This window comes from Seriola dumerili, unplaced genomic scaffold (genome assembly GCF_002260705.1).
Source record: "Seriola dumerili isolate Sdu_G_001 unplaced genomic scaffold, Sdu_1.0 BDQW01000088.1, whole genome shotgun sequence".
Taxonomy (NCBI): domain Eukaryota; kingdom Metazoa; phylum Chordata; class Actinopteri; order Carangiformes; family Carangidae; genus Seriola; species Seriola dumerili.
In genome coordinates, this window is record NW_019174343.1 from 639,545 (window position 1) to 663,567 (window position 24,023).

Genomic DNA, 24,023 nt, shown 5'->3' on the forward strand with positions numbered 1-24,023 from the left:
TTAAAACCTTGAATAAAACAATTTTAATGTTTTTCTACATTTGTATAGACTTTTACTAAAACCACTGAATGTAGAAAAGGGTTACAATGAAAATATTACACAATAAAATGGTGTGTGTGGGGGTTGAGGGTGTCTTGTTATCAGCCATTTTTTTAAATGTATGTGCAGCTCTGCTGTGTGTATTTTACCATCGCTATACAGACAGCAAAGCATGAGCAACAGTTCTGGTGCTCCAAAAGCTCAAAAATACTTCTAAATCTTACTTCTACAACTGCTCTGTGAAGCTTCAAGGCCTCTAGGCCTAATAGTTTAGTTTAAAAGGTAGCAAAAACAAAAACATGTAATGAGAAATTAAACATAAAAAATAAATGAATGGTGAGCATTAAGAACAGCTGTCCTGCAATGAAAAACACTACTGACTCATTCATCAGTTATCAGGCGCACTGACCCACTGGGGGCGATTTCATACAGTGGTAATTCTGTACATGTCAGCTAAACCTAAACATGAATAAATAGATCCAAACAACAGCTGAACTCTGTCTTCACAGTCAAGACTCGCACTCAGTGATAAAGTATTTTACTTTAGAGGTCTACAACCTCTTCTAAATACAATATGTTAAACTAGAATCAAAAATGAAAAATTCAAAACAAACATGTCTATATGTTAAGGAGAGAGGTGTATGTAAATCAGAGCGCAACAACAACAGCTGTGTCAATATCAAAAATCCAAAATCTGCTATTAAATTGCAAAAAGAATAAAAAAAACATTATGGTGACATCATAGAAAAAAAATATATATGTACACAGATTTCATTAAGCAATGCTTAAGTTTGGGAGCTCTGATCTGCTGCTTGTAGAAATCAAGTCTCCAAAAAAGGATAGATCATCTATGTAGCACCATGAACCGAAATCTTGTCTGCATCAGTCACTGCATTGTGACGCTTGTAGTGGTTCATGAGCTTTCTCCAAGCTCCACTGCTGCTCAGTAACTCCTGGTTCCCTTTGAGAGGAGAGACACATTTGAGTTATGAAGCTGCATACAGCAGGAGATTTGAGCCTTAGTAAGTTTAGGCAGAAAAAAGACAGGAGCTACAATATCTCACCAATGATGCACAGTCCCTCCTTGGCCCTGGTGATGCCCACATTTATCTGGTTGGGATCACCCACAAAGCCCAGATGCTTGGAAAGCCAAGCCCTCTCTGGTTCACTCTCAATCTCTTCACTTGGCAGAGAGCACACTGTAGATATGATGACGTAACGCCATTCACTTCCTACAAGACAAAAGGTTCTGGGTCACATGATGGGCCATCGCTGAAACAGTAGACGTTTTTTTCTGGTGGCCTTCCATTTTACACATCTGGAAAAATTGTCTACATCATGATAGTAATTAAGTATTTCCATTGTGTAAGAGTCTCTCTGCAACATTTTGAAGTGAGATATCCCTTTTATTTCACCACATGAATCTGTATTTACTGTTTTACAGATTGAATTACAGATTGAATTTTTTTCATTCAAAATGTGAATTATGTTGATAAAATATGACACACTGGTGATTTAAACTACAGGAGGTGTGTAGACCCAGCACCACTGGGGAAAGCTACAACATTAAAATGCTGGTTACATGTAAATACATTTAACAGCTTAACAGCACAATGAGTCATATTCCCACTGTGGTGTTGCTACTTTAATTTCAGTAAAAGATTTGTTGTTAGATAGCTAAGCTTACCTTGGCTTTTAGTGATTGTGGTAACAGTGATGTTATTCATTTTCTTCTCCTTCAGCTCGTCTCTTATTTCTGACACTTGTGCATTATAGGGTGACAAAATCACAATACTCTGCTGTTCGATTTTGGCAGTTTTCACCAGCTTTTCAGCAATGTCAATCTGTAAGAGAACCAAAGGAAAACCTGTGATTGGAAGCAATAATGAATAATGTCACAAAGAGCAAGGAACTGCAAGGGTGCCCTGTACAGTAGGCATACCACTTTCTTTCTCTCTTCTCTGTTTGCTTTAGAGTTCTCATTGCCCTTGGCTGTGTTGACAACCAGACTGATGGTCTGTCCTTTGATGTGCCCAAAAACAATTGGCATTGTCCTCTCATCAACACGCAGGACACTGCTCGGCTGCTCCACGCCAGTCTTCAGCTTTCCCTCATAATATTCTTCTGATGGGAACTTGCATATGTCCAAGTGCTATAAAGGTACATAATTGATAGATGTTAAGTTGAATTTAAAATACTAAATACAATATTGTGATAGTAAGTACATAGTATACAATACGTATGTATGTATATTTATGTATTTATACAGGTAGAAAACCCTTTGAGATGAACCATCTTGTTTTCAAGCTGGTCCTTAACATAAATACAGAAAATAAAGATAATACATATACAGATACAGACAATCAGTGTTGTGCATGAACGCATTAAATGAACGCTGTTCATTGAACCCGTTCATATTTTTTGTGAATGCTGAACTAAATGAATCAGTTTACAAATGATGAACGTGAACGTGAGGCATTCACTCACGTTTTATGACAGTTTTAAGGCACGCCGCATGACGTCTCCATGACACGGCTCAGCATGGCTGGTGCTAGCAGTACAGACGGTACAGATGCATCTACTACTGCTGAAGCCAGTTTGTTTGAGCATTTGAAGCAGTTTTATGAACAAACAAGTGAAGACTAAGACGGATTATATATAGATACAGATTTTAAATGTAACTCGTGTCTGTGATTCTTCAGTGGTGAACAATAATCCATTTAGTTTGGGAGTGGCAATGATTTGGGGCTGGTGATGGATGGTTAGAAGGAGGTTCTATTGAAAAAAATTAGTGGCCTATTTATTAAAAAAAACGGAACAAATGAACGTGAACTAGTTAATGTTCATCTGTATGAACTGAACTTTGAACTAGTTCTTTTTATGTGTGAACTGGCACAACACTGCAGACAATGCATAATAAATCAGCACAAATACACTCACACATACACAAAAAAAACCACTGGTTCCCCTATGTCAAATACATACAGTAAATGTACATAGAGAGCTATATCCATGTATTTACATGCAACTGTACATTCAAAATAATTATTTCACAAATGTCTTGAATATTAGAAACAAGAGCAAGTTGCCTGAAGATAAGTGAAAAGGGATGGCTTAAAGTGATGAAAATTGGTGATATATTTAAAGGCTGACCTTCAACTTTCTACAGAAATTCTATCTAGGATCAAAGAAAAGAGGATGCTCAGTATGCCTTAGATTATATGATATTTGTAAGTTTTGCTGTTGCTACATAGCTAACATTAGCATTAACAGTTGTTTCAGTCTAGAAAAAATGTTGTAAGTTCAGCATCAAACTTTATTCTTTACTCACCAAGAGCTGTCTCCAGAGGTGGAAAGCAACTCTCTTGTTTTGCTTCTATTTCTATCATTTTTATATTTTACTTAAGGTAGTATACTGACCAGCTAGCTCTGTCAGTCAGACTGTCTCGTCCAAGCATTAACCTATGAGGCTGAAAAATGAAGCCAACATTGAAGTGACAAAAACTGCAGTTCCTCTAATGACCACTTGAGGCTGGCTCCAACAGTGCATCAACAACAGTGTTTGTTTGTGGGGGGGTCTCATTAACTGGGTAATTAGCCGGCAAATGAATTAGCCTTGGGTTAGCCTTCGAGCAAGACAAGCAGACGCCCAGCTGTGCTAACAATTCTAATGGGAGTGTATGCTTGACACAGTTATTAAACCGGCATGCACCGAAGTCTTGGTTCCACACACACACCCCTCTTTCCCCATCTTCACTGTAGCATCTAGTCTGCCCTGAAGGGGATGTATTATAACTCAAAATGACACACAAAAAATGATGGCTGAAGTACTTGGCAAGACTGGTAAGTAAACAGCTGTTAATACTAATAACTTTACAAATAGTTCCTTTAAGTAAGAATGATAAAAATACACATTTCAAAATGAAGTGAAACTGTCTTCTAAGGTAGCGATAAACCAATCAACCAACCAATACAATACACACCATACACTATCATTACATATATAGCGTAAATATAAAATTCTCACCATCCTGTATTGGGTGTCCAGCATCACTGCCCTGTTCTCATGGATTGCATAGTAGCGTTCAAAAAGAGACTTGGCCATACCCAGCCTCCTCACACACTCGTTCTTCACAATGGGACGAAACTGCTTGTGGTCACCGATCAAAACAATCTGAAAGTGATATTGTGAAACATTACAATGAATATCTCTAATAATTACAGCGAATAACATCAAGTGAGTGTTACTAAGTAATGATGCAGCCAGTGTCCCAAACTCCTGGAATTGAAAGAGAATAAGGTATAAAAATAGCCAGTTAGACAGCGGCACATGGATGGCTGTTTAGCACTTGGAGAACCCCTCTCTCCAAAATGGAAAGTCATCCAAAACAGAGGGATTATTCCCTGTGGAGGTTTATCTAACATTATTACAAATAATGTGAACTTACATGTTTGATAAGATTTTGGCCAAAATAGAATCATATTATGACATTAAAACTCATTGTAATCTCAGACTATAGGCAGTATTTTCCTGAATCAAGATACAAAGAAGCAACGTTCATCATTAGCATACAAACATTAAACGAAAACCACACCTTTTCTGGTTTGTTGCAGACTAATGGAATCAGGGCCTGGGGTTCAGTGGCCATTGCACATTCATCAATGAGGATCTGACGTGCACTGACGGTCTTAGTCAAGCTCGGGGTGGAAGATTGTGTGCATGTGCACAATATGATGTCATGCTGTTCAAGCTCATACGTCCGAGCGTCTCTGAGAAGGTTTTTGTATCTAGGAGGAAAAAGAATCCATGCAGTAAGGGCTGCGAATAGGCCTGCACGATATGAGTATGAAATTTGTGATGACTCTGTTCAATATTGCGGTGACGATGTGACTTGCAATAAACAAACAAATATTGAGGTGTGCATATACAGTTTTGCTGAGTGAAGCTGAATGAAGAACACAGACAAAGGTCACTATTGGTCATCTCCTCCTTTCTCTGTTGCAGGTAATGCTGCTGAGAGGAGGCAGCTGCGGTCTCAGGCTGTTGTTCTAAGTTTATAAAATCAAATGAATCAAATGAAGTTGCAGTCTACACACAGAAAACTTTCCTTTTAGCTTGTTTGTAACAGTTCACTATTAGCTTAATGTTAGCACATTGGGCTCGTGTAAAACAAACCGCGGTGGATGGAGAAGTTGAAAATGTGTCTTTTCTACATGTTTAAATCTTGTCTAACAGGCTGAGTGATGGAGGAAGCAAATTGCTTTTTTACTTACAAAGCTTGTGATTGCACTCACAGTGCTACGACCTTAGTTGTTGTCAGCTCCAGTAAAAGGTTCACTCCTCACTGTTCTCCACCGCTGCCTCTATGCTGTACTGTTTTGACTATTGACTACTGGACAGTTTTTTCTTCTCCTCCATGTGTCAGTAACTTGATGGTTCATCATGTTACATGTCTGTTTTCATTAGTGATGGCTACAGCAGACATGATAATGTTAGCTAACTGTTACTGATATTATGAATGTGTTCAGTAAATGTTGCTATTGCTAGCTGGCTAACTGTCAGCATTGCTGAAGAGCATATTACAGTGATGCAAGCGTGGACTAATGGTTGTGGCTGCATTGTCTTTTTGTTGGCTCTCGTGTTCACAGGGTAATTTTACTTAGTTTTCCCTCATGTTGTGTGTTTAGTGTCCGCTTTCACTGGGCTTTGTAACACCTTGCTGACTGAGAACGTGAAGGAAGGGGAGATGTGGCCGATGAAGTGTTTGTTTTGGTCTGAGATGCTGGTGGTCTAGTGTGACATCTTGTGGCAGTGACGATTGTTTACAGAACCTTCAAAACAATAGTGTATCTGAACTTACACTTTCACCTCCTCAGCAGTCAGCTTTTTTCCTTTTTTCTTAAGGGCAAGTTGAATGCGTTGGTCAAAATCTTTTATTTGACGTGAATGAGGATTTTGGTTCTCTCGCATGCGATGATGCAGAGTGATGCTCCTTAAACCATGTAAAATATTCAAGTGTTATTTAATAATTAAAAACAGGAAACATTTCAAAAATGAGTGTCATTAACTGGTGTGATTACAATACCTGAGTTCTGCTTTGGAGTGATCTTGACGGCGTGTCCTCCTGGAAAACTGAAGGGTGCAGTCTGGATAAGGGTAATCAAGCATCTCCACCTGTTGGCTGTAGACCCTGAGGGGCCTTAGACTGTCCTTAAATCTCAATAGGTACTCTGTGTCAAAGCAGTAAAAGAAACACACAACACAACATGGATTATGATAACAGAAAAAACAAGTTAAAATTTCAGCAGAGACATAAAGTGACTTGCCTGCAACAACATCCACAGACTTGTTGGATGGGCCACAGTAGAGAATAACTTGTTTCTTCTTCTTATCCTTTGGGTCATCAAATTGCCTTTGGTTTGTTGAGTTCAGCTCAAAGAAACCGTGCACTATGTACACACCTACGACTGTCTTTCCAGTTCCTAAGAGACAAATGGGAAAAATGACTTAAGCCTTTGCTGAAAATATGAAGGATCAGGGTGAATATATGTTCTAGCTCTTACCAGGTGGTCCCTGTATAAGTGTGAAGGAGTTATTCAGAGCTATATCCACAGCATGATACTGACTCTGGTTAAGGCTTGGCAGTCCATTGGATAGCTGTTTCCTCATGATGTAATCTCTTGCTTTTACTGCAAACGCAAAATGAGAACGAATCGACAGATTAGAGTTATTTTTGCAAGAAAAAGAAAAAGCCACTATAGGAATGTATAATGTGTGTCTTTTTAAAAAAAATTTGTGTTTTTGTCACATGGATACTAATAGTTAAAATCAACTATTTATTGTCAAATAATGGACATACCCTCTCTTGGAATGCGTTGTCCAAGTGCTATTCTCTGGACAAGATCACATGCAGACGTAATGTTGACCACAGCATTTTCTTTGCGGCTACAAAAACAACATAAATAAATACCTTGATATAAATACACTCATCAAATTTAAACTATAAAAATTGTTATTTTGCAATGCTCAAAGTGAGCTACATTTGAACTTACATGTCAGGCAGGAGCTTTGGGATTATTTCAACAGTGAAACATGTGTTTTTCTGAAAGACACAATCAGGAATGTTTTCCATCGGCATGTGATTGACATAGAACTCCACTGTACTTTCTTCATTAGTCGAGTGTTTCTGTTCCACTTTCCTTGTGACACCATGGGCCACCCATGTGAACTCTCTGGGATCAACCAGTGTGTAATGTTCTGGGGTCAATTTCAAACCTCTTTTCCGTATGCACAATAAACACTTTGAAAGGTTGCATTCAATGGCCCATTCATTGATCCATTCCTGAGGTAAGAAGAAGCTTCCTGTTAGTGTGCTTTCCCTTTTACTGAAGTTTACCACCAGGTTCTCAATGACTATGCTGTCACTTTCACCCACTGCAGTGGTAGCAGATTCCATCTCACACAGTGGTTTCCAGATCCGTACATACTCCTTGGTGTCACTATAATGAATTCTTGATGGATCATCTGCAGATCTGGAGAAGCACGTGATAGGGCTGTGGACATGGTCCACACAAATCTCAAACTTTGGTTTGATGTGCACCAACTGGACAGCAGGCATGTGATAACCTCTTTTTACCTCTGATGTCATTTGGATCTGAAGGGTGTCACCTGGCTGCAACTGAAGGCTGATGTCAACTTCATGCTCACTTTGCACCTCTGTGACCTCCTCTGGGGTACATGTGTTAATCTTGGCGTGAGGCACCTCAGATGATTGTGGCAAAGTATTTTTATTTTGCAGTGGCCTTGTAGCAGCATCCATTAAGAGAAACTTTGCACAATCCCAGTTTTCTTCATCAATTGCTTTAATAGCTTCTTTCCATATTGTGAGCGGAAGCTCAATGCAGGGTTGACAGTCTGGCAGCATCTTCAGCTCTCTGTGAATTTGCATGGTGTCAGCAGCATAGATCCGCTTTTTCCATTGAAGACAGATGCAATGATTTGTTTCATCAAAAAATGGTTGGTCCTCTAATTGTAAGTCTTTGTACATTATTGATAAACTCTCTGCAAATATGTCCTTGTTAAAAGGAAATGACACTGCAAAGCTATCTCTGTCAGGATCTGCGCTAACAACAAAGGCTAACTTTGAAGCACTTTGTTTTGTCATGCTCACTGCATAGGAGATCTGCTCAGCCTTTTGTTCATACTCCTTGGCAATCTTGAGGTTGTCCTCAAATTGATTACACATGGCCGAAATCTCTGTTCGAGTGTATTGTACCTTCCTGTCACATATGACAGCGTGCAAAAGTCTCTGTAAGACGATGTCCATGTACCGCCGAATCGGTGAGGATGCTTGTGTGTAAGATGTTACATTCAGAGAATAATGCCCAACCTCTGCTTTGGGAGAGGACTTGGAACGGATGACATACGCTTTACTAGAGCACCTTCTGAACTGATCAACGACTGGCTGGATCAGAGGGTAGATGTCATCTGCAGCAACCAGGTCCACCATTTTGTCTATATCATTGTCTCTGGCAGCTGACTGGATATCTTTCCACACTTCTGCGAGTATGCGGAAGTTATCACAGTTTTGGCCTTCTTTGTCATGGTCAACTTTATGCCGCACATGAAAGGACAGAGGTATGAATTCTCCACATTTCTTTATGAATTCTTCAACCTTTTCAGGGCTTGGTTTTTCCTGACAGCGAAGAGGTGTGTAATACCTGGTTTTTTCTGAACCAATCAAAGTCTCTGATGCAAGTGTGTTGAATAACACACTCAGCTCTTCAATCATCAGATGGGCTTTGCGCTGTCCAGGCAATCTCTTAGCATCAGGTTGGGAATAAGGCCAATCCACAATTCTGATCTTCCTGTGAGCCTTTGCAAAACAATAAGCCACTGCGACACACTCTTCTACTGTGTCAAATTTCAGTCTCTTTCCATATTTTTTGGTGATTTCTTTCTCTGCCTTTTCATAAGAAAGCTGCTTGTCTGACCTGATCAGTGACAACTGGAATTTGGGCTTATCAATTATCTCATTTGTTTCCTTGGTTACTTTGAACATTAATGAAACCACCCTGCGATCTTCACCTGGCAGAAGACTGAAGCATCCAGTGCTCAAGCCATGGTGGAACATATGAACTGGTTTTTCTCTACTGCAGTAATATGTAGCCCCTTGTTGTTTTGCATCCTCATCTAATTCGCTACCTGGACTCACATAGCTTGCCACATCTGCAATATGGACTCCCAACTCAAAGTGGTCTCCAATGTCCCTGACACTGATAGCATCATCCAAGTCCTTTGCTCCTTCTGGATCAACAGTGAAAGTGATTACATCACGTATGTCCTGTCTGTGTCTCCCATCTTCATCTGCCTCGTCTGCCTCATCTGATTTATACATACTGGGTGTAACTCTGAATTCGGCATTCAGGATCCTTAGTCCATCAACCAAGGAACTTCCAACTGGAAGAATATTTATGACCTTCCCCAATGGAAAAGAACAATTTTCCTTCCATGCAATCACTTGCACAATAAATACATTGTTCCGTTTCAGCTTTTCATTAAGACGTTCATGTGTTGCAATCGTCCACTCTCCATCAATTTGCTCCCATATTGGAATGAAGTTACGTCTTTTCTTGTTGATCAGTATGCGTATTTTGGGCTCAGATTTTTTGATGGGCATCATCATCCTTTTGACAAATTTGTCTTCAGAACACTGTCTTGATTTGCTGTGATCCTCATCCTCAAGAAGACACACAAGTACACAGGCAGATTCAGCTTCCTTGATGATGTTGATTACTTTTGCTGTTTGTAATAGCACTTCGTCTCCAGTGAAGGCTTTACCCAGGTTTGCCCTTCCCTTGATGGTTATACGTCTGGTGGGATTATTAGATGGAATGACATAACCTCTGTTATATGACTCCCTGACCAACTTTCCTCGCTGGTACATCTCTGATTGTTTTTCACATAACTCTGAAAGGTCTTTGTCAAGATCAGTGATATTGTTTGATGATCTTGACCTGTGGTGATTGAAGCCTTCAAATTCCAAGCTGTCATCATCGGAACTGTACTCTGTTCTCAGCTGTTCATATTCATCTTTCAGCTCTTGAAGAATTGCATCACTGAGAGTGTTGCTGTCATCCATATGTTCAGATTTTTGAAACCTTATAGTTTCCACAACATCTTTTTCAAAGAAATCCTTTGTGAAATGCTGTGGTGCAGCACTGTTGTTGCTGATGCAGTGGTCTACGTAGCTCTTCCAGATTCCTGAGCATTTCCCAAAGCAACAGAGAGCAGCAGCATCTCCAACCACAACCACCTGGGACTGAGCCCTAGTCATCGCAGTGTTTAACACACGGGCATCATTGAACAGCTCCAGACCAGGCAGGTGTGACATTTTCAGACTGTCACGTGTTTGCACAGCTGTCATTATGACTACCCTGAACTGTTTTCCTGTTGACACATAAAGACAACTTTTAAGATTTATAATGTAAATATTTATGAAAGGTAATATCAATGTAATGTTTAAATGACAAGTGTGCAGTTGTTCCTAAGGCTTACCTTGCACATTTGCCAGATTGTCAACATGGACTTTAGGGAGGCCTCTTCTCGAAAGTGCTGTCCTAATTTTCCGAACCTATGAACCATGAAAAATAAGTGAGATAATTAGACTGCAATCATATTTAATAATGTCATTGCCAATACATTCATGCAGAAATCTTTACTGCATTGTTGATGTAATCTATGGTTGTGTTCCAGTCTTGTGATAATTGTTGAGAGTTTAAATTGTAATATACCTGAAATCCCTCTGAGAGAACGCAGATTGAGCTTTGGTCCTTGGGCCCCCATGTCAATGGCCACTGTTCCAGAATTTCTTTCACTGCTTCAGCCACTTTACCAACTTCTTCATTGTTATACCAAGACATAGACACAGTGTCCAAGAGACACACTCCCCTGTCATGATGAAACTTTAGGGCATGACCATCTGCAGGAGCTGGAATATTTCCACTGGCTTTTATAACGTCATTCTTACCAACGTAGAAATGGGTGGATACAAACTCCACTATTTCTTTGGTTGAGCGGTAGTTTTCACTGAAAATGATTCTGCTATTGTTAGCAACATCACACTTCTGGCCTTGGTAGTAGTGGAACAAGCGGTTAAGCAGTGTGTGATCTGAACGGTGATGATCATCCACTGAGAAAAGCTTGGGTCCCATTTGCATGTGATCTCCAGCCAAAACGACTCTGGTGTTTGGCCCAGCAAGACCAAGGGCCATCAAGGCTTCACATTCTAGCATCTGAGAGGCTTCATCAATTAGAATGTGGGTGAAGTATCCCTCCGGGAGCTTCAGGTCATGAAAATGTCTTGCCATTGTTGTGGTAGTTATGATGATTTTGTGGCAATCCAGGGCAGCTTTTGTAGGTGGTAGAAAATGCTGCCTATCTTGTGAAAGAAAACAGTATTTCATAGTAATCTCATCCGTGGCCAACAAAGCACTGCCTTGTTTGTTTGCTTTTATTCGAATTGGCCTCATTCCAGCATTTTTCTTGTCAATGAATGGATGGAAGTGATCTCTGACGTACAGATCTGCAGAACTGAAATGAAACAAAAACGTCACAGACTAGCTTAGCCTAGCTTAACACTTTGAATGTAACATGTACAATTACTTGGGAAGTACACGTCAATAAAAATCAATGAATCAATGAATATTTAAAAAAAAACCTTTTCAAAAGTATGTATTACCTGTTGGTGTGGGTGCAAATTAGCACTTTGTTTTGAGGCTGCTTAGAAAGCTCTCTGGCTGCTGTAGCAAGTGTGAATGTTTTCCCAGTTCCAAATGGTCCATAGATGAGAAGCGGTGCCACAAATTTTTGGCCACTGGAATTTCCTGTGATGAAGTCCATGGCTGACTGCTGCTTTTCATTCAGGTTCTCATAGTGGATGTTATTTACAGGAACTTCACAGTTTTTAAGGTCTGGTAGCACTCTGTTTGTATCAGGAAGGAGGTCTACAGCCCTGTGCATAGTGCAGAAGCTGTGGCGGTTCATCTGAAACTGCACCTCCATTTGATATGATTCGTTGTTTTTGAGTGTAAGATCAGAGCAACATTTTTTAGACAGTTTCAAATACATTTTGTTCACACTTGTTTGGTCTTGCAGAATGGTGGCTTCATAGACCTTCAATCGTCGATCACTTGAAGATAAAGGGGCTATCAGACCAGACTGGATGCTTCGTCTTAATACCAGTCCCTCAGGGGTGTCTGGTGTGAGATTACAGGAAATGGAGACAGCACAGAACAGCTCTCCCCGAGGAGGCATAATCATGCCCCACTTTGCACTGTTCAATGTCTCCAGTGTTGTAATTTCTCCACAAACATTTAGCCTAAAGTAAACAAGAAAAAACAGCTCAGGCATTGTTTTATACAGACAGTGGGGAACTGGAAAGTGGTCTAAGACTTTTGGACCCCACGGTCTGTGCAAACTCCAAAGATCATAAAAGAAAAATGAAGGAGATAAGCATGTTACCTTGAAACAACCTGGTCTTCTGCACGTTCCTCATTGTAAAGGAAGTGGTGCATTCTCTCTTTGTAGTTCTCATTATTCAAAGGTGTTGGGCTGTTGTGGGAGGATTTATACTGAAAGCTAATCTGAGGAGGCTTGTACAGCTTCAACAGCTCCTCCTGTTCCTCTGTCTTGGACGAACATGGAATGATAACCTTGTTCCCTCGATGCCAACGCTGTGCTCTTTGAATGGTGGCTCCGTGGGTCACAGTTGGTTGTTCAGTGTTATCCAGTGACAGCTGGCCTACTCTTATTCTGAGTTTCTTCAAGAGCACCGGTTTCATGTCAAAATCTAGCACTAACCACTGTTCATACAAGCCTGGGTTGATGGATGTGAAAGACACAGTGACGTCATAGGTCAAGTCTTCACTAAGAAAGTAGTCACCTGAGGAGTAGAGGCAGGGCACAGAGCTGACATCACCAAGGGTGAACGAAGCTCCTGGTTCTTGTTTCAGCAGAGCCACATGCACAAGCTGTCTCTGTATATACACAAAAGTGACAATTAGCCACACGATGACAACGATATAACATTTCTGGGACATGAAAGAAAAACAATATTTGAAGATGAAAATTGTGTGGGCATTACACTGACACAACATATAAACCTGTAGTGCAGAACCTTTGTCTCCCCCCTCTGACAGTGAGAGTAATTACACAAACACCAGAATTTAAAACTCCAGTATAATGCAGAATGTAAAGATTTACTTGCAGCTGATAGGCTTAACCAGCATTGTGCGAACAGGCAAAGCCTGATTGTAACAGACATTCATTTACATGTAAAAGTCTGGCACTCCAGCCTTAGCTCAGTTATATTACTGCATGCCCACACCTGACTACATATCTGTCTACCTGTTTCCTAACTACCTGTTACCTTGGTGTATGATGTGTTTTGCTCATCATCCTGCCTAAGTTTATTTGGATCCTACAGCTTGTTCTTACTGCCTGTAAACCCGTTTATCTACCACTGAACTACAGTGTGAGTGTTTGCTTTTGTTTCTTTCTGCTTTTAACACATTCAGGAAAAACTGAAGCTACTGTCGTGCAAACCCTTGTTAGGGCTTCAGCATTGAGCAGTGCGAGGCCTCTATTGTAATCCTGGAGAATTGATCAGATTGACATCACAGTTGATCAGTCTAATCTTAAGACCTCTGTGATGCTAAATTGTGAAACCTTTGAGTTTTTGCTGAATTTAGATTATTCGCCTTGAAAAATTAACTCCTTATAACTCCAGAACACATTGTCCAAACTGGCCCAAACTTTATATGTTGGAACAGAGTCCCGGCCTGAAGACATCTAAATACCAATATTCAGTAGAGCCACCTTATGGTAACAGGAAATATTATGTTTTATAGTTTGATGAACTCCTCCAAGCAGGTTGACCAAACCCACCTCAAACTTGGTCAGAAAATACTTCATACCTTGCTGATGCTTTGTTGTGAAAATTTAGTTTTCATGTAAGGGCATGTTAGCGGTGGCGCAGCGAATTTCGCAACAGGAAGTTATTGTAACTCTATCATCATCTCTTCACATATTTGATGACAGTCCCCCACTAAAGACATCTGCATCATTTAATTCACATGAAATTTTCATGGTCTGGTCTACACTTGATAAACATAATGTATAACATCTCATTAGCGCGGCGTCTGATGGTCGCTACGATGACACTGAACCAGTGTCCTGGCAGCCCCCCTAATGTGCATGACAATGTGAGGGCCAGGTCAATGCTGCTTGGAGCTTTAATTGTTGTTGTAATTAATTGTTGTAACAACTAAGTTGGAAGTTTTTCTTATTCCAATTATTATTCTGCCATAGCTGTATGATAAAGGATTTGTAAATACTTATATGCCGTCATATGTGTGAAAGCTTTTAACATAATGTTTAACATTATCTTAAATAACACAGTATAGATGACTGATGGATGGAAAAAAGCAGTAGGCTACTTCGAATACTACCACTCCTTGTCCAGTCTGGTACCAGTCTACTGGAAATGTGAAATGGCAGCGCTGCTATGTCTGTATGAAGCTGTTTTAAGTTAGATATTCAGCAACTGGACTTTTTGTCACTGGACACAGAAAAATGTACCAACTTCCATGCCTTACTATAAAAATCCAGATTTAAAATCTTACCTCTGTTTCAACATGGAAAGTCCATTTGAGCGTTGCACTGATCTGTTCACACTCCACAGTTAAATCTTCATCACAAGAGATGCTGACATCATCCACTTGTTCAGATATCTGCTCAACATTTGAAATAATAATTCAGAACGATGATGAAATGAAGAATTAATTGATTCAAATGTCATTTTAAAAAGCATGTTATATTTTGTCAACTGGCCAACTTCCTGTGTTGACTCTGTGAGAACATGTTGTGCCTCTCAGTCGACTGAGCCACATCGACATCTTTGCCAAATAAACAAACTTAAAAAGTGACTGAACAGAATATTACAGTCTCATACTTACAATGTGCACTTCATTGCTGCTGTTTTTGTATTCCTCTAACAGCCTTTCATTATAGGACATGAGACCCTGGGCTTCCATGTTATGTCTGATCTCCTTCTCCTCTGCAGCACGCATCATCCACTCCTGCAGTTCTTCCACAGAATGAGCTTTTGGGCACTTGATGCCGTACTCACAAGTTTGTGGTCTAGGATGAAATGTCAGTGTTAACAGTATAATACAGAGCATATGTCAACAGTTCAATCAATCTGTTTTATTTTTTGGGTGTGTTTCTAGAGCTCCTTTTTTCTATGGAAGGTCTAAAAAGACTACATTTAAACAAATTAAACAAAGTCAAATGCATAATGATATTTGTATTTCCTTTTTGTGTATGCATTCTGTGTCAAATGACAAATGACAAACACATACTAAAGGGACAGTTATTTTATTTAATAACTGACTGAACTGGTTTCATTGTGACAATGTCACATTAACATAAAATCAGAACAGAGAAACACAAAATTGAGAGATGTATTACATTTCAGTGTTGTCCAGCAGATGGGAGCATGGGCCAGCCTCATCCTTTAAACCAGTGAGCCCCAGCCTTTCCCAACTCATTTACTCCAATTGAAATTCTCAAAAATGTTGGCAGCCCATATCCAACCCCGTAACAATATGGAGGCCAAATAATACATTCTCAGAGCACTTTGGATTTGACTGATAACGATCAAATGTTCAGAATTGAACTGAAAGCAGAGGAAACTTGATTTTTTATTCGACAGAGGAGAGATAACTTGTAGATTCACAATCTGTTTCTGATTCTCTTTCCTTTTAACTCTTCCTGTTTCTAACCAGCTATTAATTTTGATTCTCCAGTTTTTGCCTTGGATCTGATCTTTTAGCACGCAATCAGACTGAGAGAGCAAACAAATATATGATGTGGTCTGGTGGAAACAACATAAACATTTCTATCATTAACTTATCACTGTGCATGTTTGTAAATTTCATTTAAAAACATCAACAGTATAGTTGTAAATCATGTGATGGGAAGGAGCATTGTTTACCTTGGACACAGCCAGAGCTCATCTTGGCGGTTGTGTGGAGGTTGTCGTCCTCTCCACCTGGTGATGGTGTCCTCAGAGAGCAACTGGGCATGTTCCAAAGAGGAGCAGTGCTTGTAGAAGCTCTCTGGGGAGGACAGGACCAGGAGGCAGACTTTGCAGTACATGGTGACCTGTCTTGGCTCTGTCTGCTCTGGCTGGCTCAGCTGAAGGAGATGAGGCCGAACAGAGAGCCCGCTGTGCTCGGCTTTCCACACCGCCATCTCCACCTCATTCTGGGCAGACTGGCAGTGGTTGGCCCCATGCCAGCAGGGCTTGCCTTGCCTGACATGACTGCAGTACTTAAACTGACAGTTAGGTGGAATAGGACGCACGTGGCTGTAGATGTGCTTTCGACTATTCTCTGATAGGTGATGAACTAAGACTGGGTCCCAGCTGTGAGCTTCATCTGCTGAGCAAATTGAATTCCACCTTTTGGTTGTTAGTTTTTGAGGACGGGCGAGAAAGCAGGCTTTACAGAACTCGATGAATTCACCTGAAAACTGCTGAAGTATGCTTTTAGCTGCACTTTCTGGTGATGACAAAACAGAGTCAGACTCAGTTACGAGTCTGATTAACTCATTTTTATCTATTTTGTTGTTTCTTACATAGTTCCATACAGTGGCCTCCTCATAGCTCCTGGCATAAGTGCATCCCTGTCCATGTACTCTACATCCAGAACCCTCAACAAAGAAGTCACACACTTGGTAAAAGACATTTCGACCAAAGTTTCCACATGTAGGCCGCTCAGAGACTGGCCTCCACTGGTCAGACGCCTTGGCTTTGGCTAAAAGCAGATTTCTGCTGCACCTGTGACTAACTGACTGAACTGTGTATGTTATTTCTTTGTCCCTGACAGAGCACAGATCACAGACAGCCTTCAAATCCAGTGATGCCAAGAGGTCACCCAGAGGTTCAGGGTGGTCAGACTGATCAGGTCCTCTCTCAGACTGAGCTACTAGATTACAGAGAAGTATATGGTCTAATCTGTGACGCTTTACAAAGTTCCACACTGCAGCTTCCTCATCACTCCTGGCAAATGTGCACCGGTTCCTGTGGTATGTGCAACCAAAGCTTTCCACAAAGTAGTGACACACCTCATACTGACTCGGCATTGGAAACTTGGGTCGTCCATTAACAGGCCTCCACTCGCTGCCACCTTTGGCTTTGCAGAGCAGGAGAGTACGTGCACACTGGTGGTGGACTGACTTTAATGTATATGTAATTTCTCTCTCCTTGACAGAGCACTGAGTGCATGCAAGTTTGAGGTCATGGGTTGATGAGAGAGGAGCCAGCGTGGACCCACAAGCTGACATTGTGATACATTCATAATGCTAAAGGCAGCCACTGTAGGCAAAAGGTTTACTGGCCCTGCAGATTGTAGGAATGTGGTCAGAGCTGGGACGAGTTGCTTTCAGGTGCATTTCCTGGTTACAGTCAGTCACAGCAGACCTAGATTAACAGTCTGGGTAACTAAGACACTATGGTATCGCTGAAAAAATTAGGTTGGATTCACCTACTGAAGTCTGAGAAACATCCACCTTTGCTTGAAAGTGTCTGAAAGAGAAAACATTAGAGAGAACAACATAGTGATCAGTGTGCTCAGAGTGTTCATTAAGAGTTTTTCATATTTTAGTTTTTATCTGCAGACAGTTTAAAGAGTATGACATTAACATTCCAGATCTGGAAAGCCAATATCTGTATCTGGATAATGTGATACAGCCCATCGGTCTTTACATTCATTCATTCATTATCTATACTGCTTGTCCTTTTCAGGGTCGCATGGAGGCTGGAGCCGAAGCCAGCTGACACTGGGTGAGAGGGGGGGACACCTGAACAGGTAGCCAGTCTAACACAGAACAGAGACAAAAAAACATTCACATTGACACAGAAAGGCCCCAGCAGGTTCAAACCCAGGACCTGTGCTCACCACTGCACCACAGTGTCACCCTCCTTACATTTATACCCAAGGGTGGACACTAACAAAGTACATTTACTTCAGTATTGTACTTCAGTACATTTTTAGTATCTGTATTTTATTTGAGTATTATTTTTTTTGAACATCTGACTTTTACTCCACCACACTTAAAGACAAATATTGCACTTCTGACTCCACTATATTTCTATCAGGTACTCTTACTTTGTTTTTTTTAATACTTTATTGTGTCAATTAATGCCACCGAAACACACTTTACATCTCTTGCCACCCAAACATCCTGACACAGACTCCTTTTTTTTTTCTTTCCCCCACCCCAACCTAGAATGAAGTGCACACACAACCCAACAGGGTGAGCGACAGTACAGTTTTTACTGATCATGATGTGTACCTTCATATCATGTATATCTATACTGTCAATTACCCATACACCAATACAAACATGCATACATATGCACATACATACATATACATACCCTTGTACATATACTGTATGTGTATGAAAATAAATAAATAAATAAGTAAATAATTTAGTAAATAAATGTATTTGATGAATGAAAAGCTTTAATATTTAATTTTATGTTCATTTTATGTAACTATTTCATGTATACTACTTAAATCATCTTCTCAAACGTGATACATCTGATGTTTCATTGACATCTGTGGTATAATTAGTGAACTTTCTTTGCTTATTTTGAAGAGGGCCCATCTTTTTTCCAGCTTCTTTTCATTGTTGATTTTGTAAGTTACATTTTCCATATTATATATATTGACACATTGGAGGTTCCAACTTTTTCCAGCCCTTTGTTATTTGCTTCAGAGCTGTAATGGTCATAATCCAAAAGTAATATAATTCCTCCTTCTACAGGCTTTTAGGACGTATTCTTAAAGAAAGTTTTGATGTTCTAGGTGCCCCACTTTCCTGAACGTCTGTGTTATTATATATAAAATATCTGACTGGTACGTTTGTATTTTTTTTACATGTATAAAAAGTATGTTTATAATCAGCGTGAATTTCCCCATATTCTCTACAACAGCTGCAGTTGGGCAGTGTGTACTTGGAGATGGTCGATGGTGTTTTAAAGTACCATATATTCATCTTCCAAGCATATTCCTGCCAGTATTCCTGACTTTATATAAGCGTAAATATCTTTGAAACTCTGTTTTCCCACTCATTATCAGATATTATACTTTTCAGGTCTTTCTCCCACTTTTCTTTAATATAATCTAAATCTTCAATTTTGTTTTCTTGAAGTATTTGATAGATTTGTCCAGTTACATTTTTGAGGTTATTACTTCGATGCATCTTTAAAATGTATCTCAGGAGGGGATGAAGGTCTCCATCAGTTCTAATTTGAACTTGCAAGTATCGATAGAAGTGGCTTCTGGGGAGAGCATATGTGTTTGCTATATTTTCAAAGATATTCACACTCATTCCCTCACTATACATTTGATAAAACCTTATGAGTCCCTTACTTTCCCATACCTTAAAATCATCGTCCAAGCTGTTTGGAGTAAAATCTGGGTCCCATGCTATTCCTCTTAAACCAACTGTTTCTTGTTCCTTGACTTTGATTAATTTGCATATTCTTCTCCAGATTTTAAATGTGTTGTATACAGAGAAATTATCTATTTTGATCTGTGTTTTTTTTTATGACCTGAGAAAATCAAAGTACTGCATGTGGTTGCATGTGTTATTCTGGAATAAAAATAGGAAACGTGGTAGAATATTCATTTTAATTATGTTAATTTTTTCAAGTAAAGTTAAAGGTAAAATTTTCCACCTATTCAAGTCTTGTTTTACTGAATTCTCCAAAATTCTGTAATTCCAGTGACATTGATTATCGAAGTTATTTGGTATATTTATCCCTAGATATTTTACTTTATTTTTTAAAAAGCTTCCTCCAAATGGCCACCAACTTCCATAGCTTCATTTTTATTTAAGTTTAGCTTATAGCCGGAGAGGCTATAAGCACCATAGTTTGTAATTTCATCTAGTAACACAGTCAGAGAATTATCTGTAAAATACAACATAATATAATCTGCATATAAAGCAAGTTGTTGCTTCATTCTTGTTGCATAGTCAATGATGGTGAGAGTGAGTCGCACATTATCACTTAAAAGACGGTCCTTGAAGAGTCCTGTTTGGTCTAAGTTAATTATTTTTGGAAGTACAGTATATGTGAGAGTCTATTTGGTATTATTGATGTTAATAACTTTTAAACTACATTTAAGAGGGACTTTTCCTTCTTTAGCCATTAGAGTGATGATTGCTGAATTCCATGTTTCTGGCTAGTGTCCTGTTTGTAAGACCTTACTGAAAACTAGAATTCATTAGTAAATCCATCACTTCCCGGACTTTTTCCAGTTTTGCCTTTCTGAATGATTTTTTAGAATTTCCATCTCAACTATTGGTTTTACTAGATCGTTGTTTTGTTTATCAGTCATTGCAGGGAGGTTTAACAACTCTAAATACTTTTTAATTTTCTGTAAATCTGTCTCTTCTATTTCTGTGTTGTAGAGGTTTTGGTAATAATCCCTGAAACATGATGCTTTTTCCGATTTTTGTCCATGATGGTGGTTATTGTGGACTTTTCTCTCTTTTTCTTTTTTCAACGCTTTCGAATATTATCATACTAGGTTTGCCTACAGGACATGAGATTTTCTTCTATTTTTTGTAGTTCTATCATTTCCAATTCTTTTTTTGCTCCCTTTAGTTGTGTCTGTACATTTTGTTCATCGTTTTTTCATGTTCCTTTTGCAATTTAATTATTTTATTTTCCAATTCTGTCTTTTCTCTTACTCTTTGCCTCTTTTTCCAAGATGAGTATACCATTATTTCTCCTTGTATTGTTGCTTTTGCAGCCTCCAATAATAATATAGACGTCACCCCTCCATTATCGTTTATTTCAAAATAAGACTTCATGCTACGTTTTATTTTCTCTTTGAAACACGTGTCTTGAAGCAAGGAGTTGTTTAGCCTCCATGCAGTTTCCCTTTGTTCCCTCTTCAAGTTTAGTTCCATTATAACTGGTGCATGGCATGCTGTGCAAATGGGTAATATCAGCATTATAACATTTTATTACCTTTGAGATCTCAGTTTTCAGTATAAAGAAATAATCTAATCTCGGATGGACCTTGTGAAGACCCTCTCAAACTTCCAATAGTCCTAAATCTGTTCAGGCTTTTCTCAATAATCCTGCTGCTTTGAGAGTCTAATTTCTTGTTCATTACTAAGTTACCTCCGTCATTAATAAAGATAGGATTCTTTTCAGGAGATCTACTTCTTGTTGTTCTATTTCCACAGTTATAAGAACATATCTTCCTTCTTTATCCCTGATACATTTTTCTTTACAAAACATAAGATTGTTTTTGATAAGGATTGCCACTCCCCTTATAGCTGATGTATATGAAGAAGAGAACACTTGTGCCAAGGCTAATTTCTCTAATCTTGCATGTTCCATTTTGCTCAAATGTGTTTCATGGAGAAAAATAATTTCTCCACCTTCTCTCTTTAGTTTTTGCAAATACTTACTTTGAAGCAGAGGTTTTAGTCAGTTAATCAATTTTATTTTATTTTGAAAATGTGAAGTGGAGAAAAACCAATCACAATCAACTCCTCCACTGTCAGTCATGTTTGAACCTGTCAGTGTCGATGAGGCAGAAGATTCTTCACCAGAGACCATGGTCTGATCTGAGGTCTGTGTTTGAAGGTTTAGAAATAAAGAAAGATTCATTTATTTTGAAATGTTTGCTGTGTTTACCACGACCAGACTTCATCACTGATTAAAAAAAGAAAACTGAAAACGACAGTAACTCCTTTGATTGATTCAATTGTGTTTTTATGGCTTTGTATCATATTCTGTTTATTCTACAGGGTCTTTCAGGTTGTTTCAGAGTCATCAGGTTCTGTGAATGTGGAACAATACAAAAATACTGACACAAAAAATGTACTTCAGTATTTCCACCTCTATTTCCACCTGGTATTGATAAGTTCTCACTGTGATTGGATCTCAGTATACAGGTCACTTTGGCAGCTGGAGGGAGGTGAAGGTGAAGGCTTCCATTTTTTAAATTATTTTGCAATTAAAGTTCAAAATGAACGTTTGAGGTAGCAGGGTGACTCTAAGTATCTTAAGTCAGCTGATATGAAAGCTCATTAAAATCACAGTTGATCCTTCATGTCTTTAATAACAGCAGGTCAGGAACGAGGTGCTGCAGAACTTACATCTAAGGTCCAGCAGATGGCGTAGTTGCGCGTTTTAAACAAAATAACAGGAGCAACCAGAGGCAGTAATACAGACCCACAGACTGAAGTCCTCAGATGACCTATAATGACCGGGATGTGATGAAGAACTAGACATTGTACACTAAATTTTTTATAGTAAAATAAAATGTTCTGCAGGTGATCAGCTGTCGGGACACTTAATATCGGCCATGACAGCAACTGTCACTCAGGTTTACTTTGACAGCTGCTGTTACTACTACTGGTAAGAGGAAGTAGACGAGGAAGAGGAGGAAGAATGGCAACAACAAGACTATAATAATAATGGTGATAATAATAATAATGATAATGATAATTATAGTAACATGTTTGAAGATAACAAAAATAATAATAATTACCGTCAGATACGCTGGTCTAATTGAGGTCATCCATGTTGCGGCTGATCTGGTCTGATCAGGTCTCGGAGTGCAGTTAATATAACACCTCCCTGATCCGGAACACAACTGGAGCCCGTCAAATAGGCGGGAGTCTGATCACCGGGGTGGGACTGGCTCATTTAAGTTTCGTTTCCCATGTTTTGCGTCAGCATCAGGTTAGAATGATAAGCATGCGTTTTGTGGCCCCCACCCTGTCAAACGACACACTGCGCGCGCACGCACAGTTGTTAAAAAGATGGTGCTTGCTCATGTTAGGTTCCCTGTGAACCTGCAGGTGCCCGCTCAGTCAGGATGTTCCTCTGTTCTTCTTCACTGTTGCTGACTGTCATTACACAAGTGTTAACGACACTTTGTCAAAGAGAGGGAAAGTTTGACATCAGGGTCGTTTCACCCGTTTTTGTTTCATTTTCTTGACGCTGGTGCAGAAAATATCATTTGTTCACTCCTTTTGAGTGATGTTGCCATATATGTCACCAATAAGAGGATATATTATTATTGCACACACACATCTTCTCTGATATGTGAAGATATAAGTTTACAACTTATATGAAATACCCATATTAAAATTGTATTTGTAGCCTATATATTAAAAATGAATTTATATGGTATAACATGTTGCAAGCAAATATGCTATCAATACATATTTAATTTATATATACAAGAGTTTATTAAAATGACATAAAATTCTAATGTTTTGTAAATGTTTTTTTAATTGATTTCTCATTCATTTCAATGTGTCTATCTCCCTATTCTAGGAAAATGATCTGAGACTTTTGAACCCAACTGTATATAATATCAACATATTCTAACAGGCTTTAGCAGGATATATATTTATGTAAAATACAGTATATCTACAATATAAGCATACCCATACATATTTGTATGGGTTAGACATTAATTTACCTTCCACCAGCTCATGACTGAAGTAAAATTGCAGTGATGGTAATAAAGTGAATTGTGTTAATTATCTAATTATCGTTAAACATAATATTTTAAACCTGAGCCTTGTTCTCTGTTTTTGCTACTTTTACAAGCTAAACTGTTGTTTACTTGTTGTTCAGCACACACACACACACACACACACACACACACACACACACACACACACACACACACACACACACACACACACACACACACACACACACACACAGAATCTCACCTGTTCACTCAAACTAATATTTGATCAGACCTTATTATATAAATCTGTGGAAGCCCTGACAGCAGGTGCATTCTTAGATTTTTTGCTAGGATCACAAGTTTTCTTTTCATTTTTCCATTTGTGAAAACAG

The 24,023-nt window shown here is 39.1% G+C and overlaps 1 protein-coding gene across 3 annotated transcripts; it reads right to left on the bottom strand.

Moving 5' to 3' along the window:
* On the bottom strand, positions 1 to 22,752 carry helz2 (helicase with zinc finger 2). Of its 3 annotated transcripts, none has more exons than XM_022744958.1 (20): positions 22,693 to 22,752; positions 16,098 to 17,690; positions 15,058 to 15,241; positions 14,725 to 14,832; positions 12,563 to 13,077; positions 11,781 to 12,419; positions 10,834 to 11,632; positions 10,598 to 10,673; positions 7,093 to 10,489; positions 6,900 to 6,985; positions 6,667 to 6,729; positions 6,367 to 6,522; positions 6,126 to 6,270; positions 5,901 to 6,032; positions 4,635 to 4,827; positions 4,067 to 4,213; positions 1,982 to 2,191; positions 1,727 to 1,883; positions 1,104 to 1,271; positions 1 to 1,000 (listed from the first exon to the last, which is right to left on the bottom strand). In XM_022744958.1, exons 2-20 carry the CDS (start codon positions 17,447 to 17,449, stop codon positions 888 to 890), a joined length of 8,640 nt encoding a protein of 2,879 aa, XP_022600679.1. In that variant the 5' UTR covers positions 17,450 to 17,690; positions 22,693 to 22,752; the 3' UTR covers positions 1 to 887. The 3 variants fall into 3 exon arrangements, with proteins under 3 accessions (XP_022600679.1, XP_022600678.1, XP_022600680.1); XM_022744957.1 differs by having other exon boundaries at positions 6,604 to 6,729; XM_022744959.1 differs by lacking the exon at positions 1,982 to 2,191 and having other exon boundaries at positions 6,604 to 6,729.
* Between the last annotated feature and the right edge of the window lie 1,271 nt (positions 22,753 to 24,023).